This window comes from Mobula hypostoma, unplaced genomic scaffold (assembly GCF_963921235.1).
Source record: "Mobula hypostoma unplaced genomic scaffold, sMobHyp1.1 scaffold_53, whole genome shotgun sequence".
Classification (NCBI taxonomy): Eukaryota; Metazoa; Chordata; class Chondrichthyes; order Myliobatiformes; family Myliobatidae; genus Mobula; species Mobula hypostoma.
The window spans coordinates 294,962-306,412 of NW_026948211.1; the positions used below are offsets into that span (position 1 = coordinate 294,962).

At 44.9% G+C, this 11,451-nt stretch overlaps 1 protein-coding gene across 1 annotated transcript in view; it reads right to left on the reverse strand.

Moving 5' to 3' along the window:
* The window catches only part of LOC134341851 (NACHT, LRR and PYD domains-containing protein 3-like), a 28,686-nt gene extending 19,667 nt beyond the window's left edge, over window positions 1-9,019 (reverse strand). The window contains exons 1-5 of the mRNA XM_063039787.1: window positions 8,954-9,019; window positions 4,628-4,722; window positions 3,242-3,408; window positions 2,171-2,342; window positions 2,006-2,071 (exon numbers count right to left, since the gene is read on the reverse strand). Coding sequence (XP_062895857.1) covers window positions 2,006-2,071; window positions 2,171-2,342; window positions 3,242-3,408; window positions 4,628-4,688 — 466 coding nt within the window. The 5' untranslated portion in view covers window positions 4,689-4,722; window positions 8,954-9,019. The remainder of the gene's footprint in view (window positions 1-2,005; window positions 2,072-2,170; window positions 2,343-3,241; window positions 3,409-4,627; window positions 4,723-8,953) is intronic.
* Between the last annotated feature and the right edge of the window lie 2,432 nt (window positions 9,020-11,451).

Genomic DNA, 11,451 nt, shown 5'->3' on the forward strand with positions numbered 1-11,451 from the left:
GCTGTAGGTTTTCTATGTTTCTATGACCGTGTCAGGGATGTGTGGAGTCTCACAGTGTGTCAGACAGTGGTAGAAATGATGTTCTTCAATAATCAGGGAGTGTATCTGTTTCATCTTCAGAAATGGGTGTGGGAATTTCACTGTCATGTCTGTTCCCTCGTCTAGCAACATGAGGAATAGTGACGAACAAGCTTGTAGCGATTTACCAAATCCATGGCGCAGGGAAACTGAGGGGTTTCATTGACTGAATGTGATCTGGACCAGCATTAACAGAGGTGACAGCGAAGTGAGTAGTTTGTAAACTTCCTGATTTGTCTATCCCTGGTCCCATATTTAAATTATCATCTTTGGGATTTGTTCTGATAAATGAGAGAGAATGAACCAGGGTTCTGGCCGAGATTCCTTATATTTCTGTTAAGAGCTTCAAATGATCAGATAAAACATGTGCTGATTCAATATTAGTAAGTTTTGTGATATCTGTCTTTCCTACACTCTCTCCTCTGTTCAATGTCCAGTTGAGTGATCCAACTCAGTCTGCGATGATGAAGCCTCACAATCTCTTGAACCCATGCACTGCCCCAGGCTCCATTTTCACAGACTCGATGGGCTTGTGGATGTAGTGAGCTTCCCATCAAGACAGTCACAATTTAACTAATTGTAATATTATTTATAGATATTTTCAGTCCTTTGCACCTACCTTGCCACGATCCCACAACCCTCGGACTCCTTGTCCTAATTCCCATCTCTCACCCTTCCACAGTGTCCATCACACATCGCCGGCAGACAGGAATTTCAGCTTCTGTGGACTGAGCTGAGGAATTTGTCCCCCAATCTCACCCTCTCTAACACTGTAGCAGTGTTTGCACTGGGGACTGCAGATGTGAACACAGCAGTGTTCATATGCTGCTCTGTGGTTGAACAGACCAGTTGGGATGTTACCTGCTTTTCTAATTAAAGTGATGCTATTATTACTATTCTGTGACTGGAACTTCAGTGCATGCCAATCTGTAAGAAAAGATAATCTGCAGGAACTGGGGAGTTTGGAAAATGGTTAAGGATGAGGCTGTTCAGGAGGGGGCAGTGACTGGCAAGAGAAGGTTTTGACTTTTTGGTGTGAAGAAATACGTTTTTTTCCCATTCTCCGGATCGCCCCCTTCTCCACCCAGACTCCGGTGGGGATCTGTAGTTGCAGGTCCCAGAGCGGTGTGACCACTTTAGTCAAACTCGCCAGCTCTCTGCCTCTTTCCTCAAAATTTCCTTTGAAAACTCTCCCTCCAGAAAACATGTTTCCCTGTGTCTCACTGTGTTCTCTGTCACAGTGCCAACATTTACCTGGTCAGATCCTTGTGGCTCAACAACTTAACCACCCGATGTAAAGTACCACCGTTGGTGGAAACAGAGGTCAGGTTTCAACTTTATGAACTCTGTTTCGGCCTCATCTGGGTCTTTGCGTACCGTTCCGATCACCCCACTACCAGAGGGATGTTGAGGCTTTAGAGACGGAGCAGAAGAGGTTTACCAGGATGCTGTCTGGTTTAGTGGGCATGTGCTATCATGAGAGGCTAGAGAAAAATGAATTGTTTTCTCTGGATCTTCAGAGGCCGAAGGGAACTCTGACACAGGTTGACAACATTATGAGAGGCTTAGATAGAGTGGACAGAGAGTATCGGTTTGTCACGGTTGAAGTGTCTATCACTGGAGGGCCTGCAGTGAAGGTGAGATTAAGGGGGATGTGAGGGATAGTTTTTTTTAAATCAGAGAGTTGTGGATGCCTGGAATGCACTGCCTGGTAAGGTGGTAGAGGCAAATTGTTAGAGACTTCTAAGAGACGTTTGGACAGGCACATGGATGTAAGGAAGATGGAGGTATATGGACATGGTGTAGGAAGGACAGATTGGAGTTTGAGTATGTCTGATTTACTTCTTGGCTCTTTCAGCACAATATGATCGGCCTAATGGCTTATCCCCGTGTTATACTCTGCAATGTTCAGTGCGCGTTCACTTACCTTTCAGCTCACTGAGAAACTCTAGTAAACGTTGAGTGGGAATTGGTCGATGGGAAGGATCACAACCTGATTGAATTTAAACAAATTGAGGAAATCATTTTTGTAAAATTGTTAAGTGTGCTGTGTTGTGATCCAAATTTAAATTAATCTCTGATATTATCTCACCATATATCTGTATCTCCTTCAGTATTTTGTCCAAATTTGGGACACAATTCCACATTTTCACAAAGGTTTCCCACATCACCCTACGGGCGCGGGAGCCTTTCTCCATCACCAGGCTCAGGAGGAGTTTAGAACTGTCCGCCCGCTCTCCCTTATCAGCGAGATCAGAGATTTTCTGTGAAGAGTAACAGTGAACATATTGGGGACTGACAGATTCACACAGAGAATGAGAAGTAAATGATGTGCTCTGTAACGGGATCACACTGAGCAGTCACCCGGACGGGTGCTGATTCTGTCTGGACATGGACTGTACATTCTGAGTGCAGAGCACACGGAGAGACATTCACTGTGAACCTGGTCCACCAGTCAGTGAGATCCTGGCCGGTCTGTGACCGCTTCATTGACATGGCTCCAAATCCATAAATAATTCCTCACCGGATTTGACGGTGTAAAACAAATCAGAAAATAACAATCACAGATGAAGAAAGAAATCCGGTTTTTATAGCAGAGTGAGTAGTTGCAGAGAAGTTGCAGAAAAGATGTTGTGATTCATCTGCTCAGTCCGCCAGTGTCCAACATGACAGCGGATTACTGGCTGACACCTGATGCCTTTCCTTTGCCTTTTCCAGTGGAGGTTTATTCAGTGATTACACATTACAACATGACAGTATTCCCCGATCCACACTGTTTACAGTTACAGATTGTAACACAATCATCTCCACCCAGAACAGAACACACTCCAGCTCCTGTGGCACCCACTGATGATGTCCCGGTTCTCACTGACATCCTGTTGTCAGGCTGCATGGTCTTCCCAAAATAAAAGTTCCTACCATATTTCCATTTAAACTCATTTATTGCAACCTCATTCAATTGTTCAGAGCTCCTGTCGCTCTGAACATTCAGCTGCCACTGGGGGTATTTACACCTCTTTCAATCATTCCTTCAAATTCACAGTTTTAAGAATTATATATATTCATTTCTGATTTGTTTTTATGCTTCATTATCCGCTGAGTGAGAGTTCCAACACCCATCTGTGATGTGCGAAAATTCAAACCCATTCTCCCTCCCACTCACCCGATGTTCCTCTCCGCTGAACTGATTCTCGGCCGTTAACGCCAGGCTCACTCCGTGCACCCCTCCTTCCATCGCCTGCTCCAGCCTGTCCCGGTAGAAATCCGTCAGCTGCAGCAGCTGGAAATCATCCCAGCCTGCCAGGAGCACGGTGATCACTGAGCTCGGACCTGTGAAGCAGAATGGCGAAAATTAAAGAAATTACTGACCCCATATTGGGCCGCAACTTTCTCTCTAGAACCTAAAGATCACCAAATAATAAAGGCATCTGTTAGTCTTACGAGACCATGGATCTGCGCCTGGAAAGTCTTCACACTCCAGGCCACAGGCCTGGTCAAGGTTGTATGAAAGACAGGCAGTTGCCCATGCTGCAAGTCTCCCCTCTCCACGACACTGATGTTGTCCAAGGGAAGGGCATTAGGACCCATACAGCTTGGCACCAGTGTCGTCACAGTGCGATGTGTGATTAAGTGCCTTGCTCAAGGACACAACACGTTGTCTCGGCTGGGGCTCGAACTCACGACATTCAGATCGCTAGTCGAATGCCTTAACCACTTGGCCAAGTGCCCACAAGATCACCAAATACAGTCCGAATATATATACATTGGTTGGGGGGTGGGGGGGAGAGGAACGGGCTTGGGCCAGGGGGTGCATGTTGGGGGGCACCGGGGGTGTAGGAAGGGGTTTATAGTTCCATCTGTTGAAGGCTGCTTTTTTTTTTAATCCCCAAGAAATTTCCTCCCTGTTTGGAAAGGACTCTGCCTATTGCTGAGAATATAGTTGCCCATCACTATCACTCTCCTGGTACTGCCCATCACCGCTGTTTTGCTTTGGGTTTCTGTCTGCAATTCTGGTCAACCCCTTCCTTGGAAAATCTCTGGGATTTCTCACAAATTTCTGGAGGTACTCAGCATGTCAGGCAACATCTACGGTGGAGAATAAACAATCAACATTTCGGGCCAAGGCCCTTCATCAGACTGGAAATGAAGGGACAGAAATTCTAGATATTGTCAGATTACTTTCTATTCCTCGTGGTCCTGATTTGAAACGTTATCTGTTTATTCCTCCCCATGGATGCTGCCTGACCTGCTGAGTTCAGCCAATATTTTGTGTGTCTTTGTGGGGCTCGAAACTTTCAACATCTGCAGAATCCCTGTGCTCTGGAACACCTCACTGTTTTAATGTGTATCTCAATCTTCTGGAGGAGCAGGAGCAGAGGGTAATTGTACTCATTCCACGTGTGACTGTGTTTCCCCCAGAGATGTTAACTCTCTCTGTCATCTCTCTACTCAGTACCTTCACAAATATTTTGTGAATTGTCGATATTGAATTACACCCAGACACATAATCAATGCAATATTTATAAATTAAAATAATTTGCTAACATACCCGTGTCCTTTCCCGATGTTGACGTCACTGGAACTCCTCCACTGCTCACTCCTTTATCCATTTTGAGGACAGTTCTGGTCAGATTTTGCTGCTTTCTAACGAACAAAATTAACAGGATGCTCAGATATTATTTGAGGTGTGAATGAGAACACTTTGCTTTTTTTAACTGAGTCGCACTCTTCCAAACATCTTGGGCTTATCCACCGAACACTTAACATGGCCTGATCTACCCGCGGCCAGATACCCACAGCCACACAATGCCCATTTCCACACTCTCCATGGATTGTACACCGGGCCAGGATTCTCCAGGGTACCTGCTCGCTATATTGCAGGCAATTCCCTTTTAGGAACCAATCTTGTGTCCTGGATCGGGAGTGATGTGTCAATGGAATGACAAGGCAGGTTGAGCAGACAGCGCCCATTGCTTTGGGGTCCTCATACCACTGGTGGCGCTATGGTGAGTAATGGGCAAATGTTACAGCAGTGTGGGGTGAAACATTTCTGCTGACCAATGGGACATCTATTCCTCTCGTCACTGAATTACAGGTATACAGATTTCTCAGCCAAACCTGATTCTCACCTTCTCATTTCAGTTCAACATCGCCTGGCATTGATGCTTCTGGCAATATACCGTTTGAATCTATATAGAAACCCTCTGACATTCCGAACAATGCAAAATCACCCACAACTTCGCGACATTTTGTCCTGATGCACTATAGTTTCTCCAGCAGGACTTTATACCATAATTAACGCCTAAACTCCGGTCAAGATTTCTTTGAGCATTCAGATGGCCATTATCAGAGTTACATGACACTTGTTAAACACAATGTAGACCCGCCATGCATCCAAAAGAGCAAGCTGACAAAAACGTATTTAAAATAGATAAACCAAATGCTAGAATTATTCTACAAAACAGACAGTCTGTTAATATTTCAGGTGGAAAACCCTGTATCAGAGCTGAGCCTGTGTGTAGGAGCCATGTATCTGTTCTCTATCTGCATTGTATTCTGCGTTGTGTCTTTATGATGCTTTTTATGGTAACTAGTCCCATCAGTGGGGACGTGGTAAACGCGAAGGCGATCAGTTACGTATTTGTGCTTTGTTCGGCGCAGTATTCAGCCGGGGGGGGGGGGCGGGGGGCGCGGATCTTCTGTTATCATCGGCTCGTTTACGCTGAAGTTACGCTTCTGTACTTGTATGCATCGTTGCTTCAAGGTTGTACGTTTGCTGATTGCTAATAAAGGGTCGAGTACATACCTTTGACTTTTGAAACAACCTTTATTGGAGCCGAGGGCGCGTCATACAAGAATATCAAGTCCGTGGGGGTCGCCAGCAATGGCAACTTGGTTTGGTTAGAATTGGCCGCTACAGATGTTCCTCAGTTTGCTAATCATTTTAAATGTTATCTGTTTATATGACACATTTCCCTTATATAGTTCTTTATTTTAATAGCGAAAAGTATCAAATTGGATGCCCTTCTCCTTGGATTTGCACGCACAAAATCGCGGCAGTTCTGCGGACGAAAACGCCTCGTTAATGAGAGAGATCAAGGAGATTGGCCAGACTGATATAATCTGACAGGAAGGCGACAGCAACTGAAATAACCATGCGTCCAACAGTGGGGTGCAGAAGGGCGTCACTGAACGCCGAACATTGATTGTGGACGGAGTAGAGCAGCAGGAGACCCCGGACACTCTCTCAGTGGCCACATCATTAGCTACAAGTTGTACAAAATAAAATGCCCACTGAGAGTAGACTTACACATTTATTTAAATTGCCGGTGAAATTTACTGCGGGGATTTTTATTTTATCAATGACACATGTACACCGTCTTTGCTAATAAAAAAATACACAGAATAATAAAAAAAGACACGAATCCGTTAATCCACAATATTGAACTGGTAGAAACACGAGAAATACTATCGTAATAAAACACCATAACATTTCCTCGTATAGTCTCTGTACTTATCTGTTGCTAGGCTCCTGCGAATCCGAGCACCTGAATTTTATGTCCCTACCAGTAAGTAAATACACGCTGAGCAAGGTTCAGTTGATAACACGCTCATAAACCTGAATTTCAGCCTATTCAGCTTGTAACGCCACACCCTGTTCTACAACGCTTGTGTTAAATCACACAAAGATTCGTTTAGCGTGAACACGTCTTTCTAACAAGTGGTCCGAGCCAGAATTAATACTTCAGTGCAAGCGGTGCAAGGATTACATTTCTCTCGAATATTTGATCTGTTTCAGAGAGGAATCACAACCCGCATCCTGGTCGGCTTCTGTTGGTGTCGTCGCTTTAATTTATTGTTCACTTTAGGACCAGTTTATTGCCAGATTATAAACCCCAGCAGGGACAGCTCAGGGCAAAGATCACTGTGGGTTTATTGCACAAAGACAGCAGAAGGAAGGGCGCTCTCAACTCTGATGAAATATTATGTATTGGAATAATGTTCTCTTTTGAACAGGAGGCATTCACTTTCTCCGGATTTTACTGTGCCCCCTCTGCCTGCAGCTGACTTCACGGTCACCCTGTTTATAAAGAGCCACTTTTAACAGTTGTCCGCAGTTGGCCCATTACAGTAACTGAGCAACTGTGCCGAGATAACCATCTCCCAGAGATAACAACTGGTCAAAGTCGACAGCGAGATAAGGACGCCCTTCTCCTTCAGTTTATTGCTCACTGACTGGAAACAGGTCACCATGTCACAGCAGAAATCAGATGAAATTATGACCATTTCCCGCTGGCGAACTTGCCTGGCATCCCATTTACTTCACACATACATCAACTGGCATCGCGTTCATTTGACAAATACTCGTACCGTTCCTCGTCAGAGAAAGATAAGGAAAAAAAAACATTAAATTCGCAAACAACAGGAATTCTGCAGATGCTGGAAATTCAAGCAACACACATCAAAGTTGCTGGTGAACGCAGCAGGCCAGACAGCATCTCTAGGAAGAGGTGCAGTCAACGTTTCAGGCCGAGACCCTTCGTCAGGACTAACTTCACTGCGTTTCTTATTTGTCAGACTGTGCTGCTGGTATGTTGAATCAGTAACAGGACAGTCGCCCCTTCAGTCCTATCCCACCATTCCCTATGATCACAGCTGGACTGTGATCTCAGTGACACATCCCTGCAACCGTCTGCAACAATTCACTCCCTTGCCTGTAGAGAATCTGTGCACTGCGGAATTAAACACATTAAAAAAAAAGAATCCCTGCTTCTCGTTTCCTTTGAGGAAGAGAATTCCAAACACACACTAGTTCCACCTCAGAAAAATAACCTTATCGACCTTCACCTGTTTCACCTCCCTCCACAGCAGCAGACATGTTCCCCACATTCCTGTCTAGTCTCCGCGTGATGTTCAATGTCCCCAGCAAGGGCTCAATTCAAAGGATCCAACCACCAGCGGATAAAACCTCCTCACCTCCTAAATAACAGCGAATGCAATCAACTCCCCGTCTTCATCGAATACCAGCGAATACAGCGTAGTGGTCAGTATTGAAGCGGACGGTAGCGTAGTGGTCAGTATTGAAGCGGACGGTAGCGCAGTGGTCGGTATTGAAGCGGACGGTAGCGCAGTGGTCGGTATTGAAGCGGACGGTGGCGTAGTGGTCGGTATTGAAGCGGACGGTAGTGTAGTGGTCAGTATTGAAGCGGACGGTAGCGTAGTGGTCAGCATTGAAGCGGACGGTAGTGTAGTGGTCAGTATTGAAGCGGACGGTAGTGTAGTGGTCAGTATTGAAGCGGACGGTAGCGTAGTGGTCGGTATGGAAGCGGACGGTAGCGCAGTGGTCAGTATTGAAGCGGACGGTAGTGTAGTGGTCAGTATTGAAGCGGACGGTAGCGTAGTGGTCAGTATTGAAGCGGACGGTAGCGTAGTGGTCAGTATTGAAGCGGACGGTAGCGTAGTGGTCAGTATTGAAGCGGACGGTAGTGTAGTGGTCAGTATTGAAGCGGACGGTAGCGTAGTGGTCGTTATTGAAGCGGACGGACAACAGCAGCAGAAGCCCCCGGACATGCTCTCAGTGACCACATTATTAGGTACAGGAGGTACAGAGTAAAGTGTGTACTGGAGGTAGAATTTGTTATTTTTATCTACGGCTAGTAAGAATTACCACAATATTTGTTAATGTAAATATCACTGCCAGAAGTACCTCGTCTTCCCTAAAAGACAACACATACAGAATAAGCGAGCGCACAGATCCGTAAAGCCGCGCAATTTCAATGATAATTTTGATATGGTAGAAATATTAGGAATGCTGCCGAGACTAGTGGGCTTATTAAAACACCATAACACTCCCGAATACAATCCATGCTCCTACCTGATGCAGAACTCCTGGGTCTGGTTTCAGGGAATCCGAGTATCTGAATTTTGTGGACACTAACAGTCGTGAACACACCCTGAGCAATGTTCAGTTGATAACACGCTCATAAACCTGAACTTCAGTCTATTCAGAATGTAACGCCACACCTTGTTCCACAACGCTTGAGTTAAACCACACAAAGTCTCACCTTGCTTGAATGAGTCTTTCTAACTTGTGGTCCGACCCAGAATTAATACTTCAGTGCGCGAAATTTTACCACCTCCAGAGAGGAATCACTACTCGCATCCCGGTTCCGTTCGGTTGGTGCTGTCGCTTTGAGTTATTGTTCACCTTGGGATCAGTTTATTGTCAGATTATAAACTCCAGCGACAGCGCAGGGCAAAGATCACTGTGTGTTTATTGCACAGAGACAGCAGAAGGAAGGGCGCTCTCAACTCTGATGAAACATTATAAATTTGGAATAATGTTCTCTTTTGAACAGTGGACATTCCCTTTCCCAGATTTAACTGTGCCCCCGTAGCCTGGCCCTGCTCTGATTTTAAGTTGGCCCATTTAAAGGCGATCGTTAACAGTTGTCCGCCGTTGTAACATTAGGGTAATGGACAACTCGGGAGCGGCTGTGCCAAGATTACCATCTCCCAGAGATAACTACCAGTCAAAGTGGTTAGCAAGATAAGGATACCCTTCTCCTTCAGTTTATTACTCACTGACTGGAAACAAATTGCAGGATCACAGCGCCATCAGATGAGATTTGGATCATTTCCCGCTGGTGAATTTGTCTGGCAGCGTATTTACTTTGCGTATACATCAACGGTTTCCCCTCATTGACTAATAGAAAATGATGTAAACATTAATTACACAGGGCCTGTTTGTCTGAGATTGATGCTGGCCCTGTTGACTTGTAGCAGGGCGTTCGGACTCTCAGTTCTGTTCCGCTGTTCTCTGTGATTCTGTGATCACGACTGAACTGTGATCTCAGCGGCCCAAACCGGCTACAGCCTGCAACACTTCACTCACTTGCCTGTCAAGAATCTGTGCTCTGCGGAATTAAACACGAAAAAAAACTCTGCTTCTCTTTTCTTTTGAAGAAGAGAATTCAAAGACACATTAGCCCCACTTCGTAAAAATAATCTCACCTATCTTCACCAGTTTCAGCTCCCCTTACAGCAGCAAACATAGTCTCCACATTCCTGTCAAGATGTCTCATCATGTTGTATAAAACCAGTCACCGCTCTACTCATTTATCTGAACAAGCAGATAAAGTCTCCTCTCATTCATCTAAATAGCAGCGAATACCATCGCCTTCCATCATTTATCTAATACCTGCGAATGCAGTGAAAAAAAAAATCCGACTTTCATCCAGTAACAACTCAAAAAATAGATTGAACTCTGTTTCTACTAAATCCACGAAAACATGTTGAGGTTCATAAACATGTCCTCACAAGAAAATTCAAACAAACCAGCTACCAATGTAATAATTATCCTTAGAACTGCGACATCCGTTTGACGTGAAGAAAACAGCATCGGATATGAGTTGACCCACATTAGATCTCAGCAACAGTCTCTATAATGGAATAATCACCTCTTTTCCAGCCCTTAATTTTCATTGGCGATGTGGGTAGATTTCCGAATTACCCACTCGCCTACATACTGAAGGGCAGTCGGGATGGACTGACAGTGACGGCCCCAGCAGTGAAGGAGTAAATAATGCGACCCTCAATCCCTAGGGCCGGGAACACTGAAGCACAGAATGCGGAAGGGTCTGACTCCAGCTGCAAGAAGCATAGAGCGGAAGTCGATTCGGGGCGTGAGGAACTTTGCCCTTTGTGCGATACTGCATGGAAAGTACAGCGCTTCAATAACATATTCATCCGCATTGGGTTCCCGCAGGAAATGCTCAGAAAGTTGATCCAATGTGCTGAAGGAATTCGTTGATTCCTTTAAGAGCGAATTTCCCACAGTTCCACTCGTCAATATTCCCATAATTTCTCAAACTTACTTCAGAGTTCAGAAAAGTGCCAAGATCCACCGTGTAAAAGGAGAATGAGGCAACGTTACCAGCATTGGAAGTAAAAGACAAAAATAAAGCAAAAAGAGAAAGCATACCGTGTAATCAAAATTAGTGAGAAACAAAAATATTGGGCAGATTTAAAAAACAACTGTAACAACTAACTAAGAGTAGATACAAGACCGCTGGAGAGGTAGCATTGGCGGAAGAAAAAATGGCGGATGAACTTACAAAGTATTTTGTGTCAGTCAGCATTGTGGAAATCACGAGGGATATGTTTAAATTCGTACGCATCTGTGACAGGTGTTGCAATTGCCTTGACTAAGAAAAAAGTGACTGGGAAGCTGTGAGGTCCGAAGTTATAAAACTCACCTGAACCAGATGGACTTCACCCGAGGTTTCTGCAAAGGGGGCTGAAGAGATTGTGGAAGCATTCGCAATGAATTTTCAAGGAAAATCATCAATAATTACTGTAATCAGATTTCTG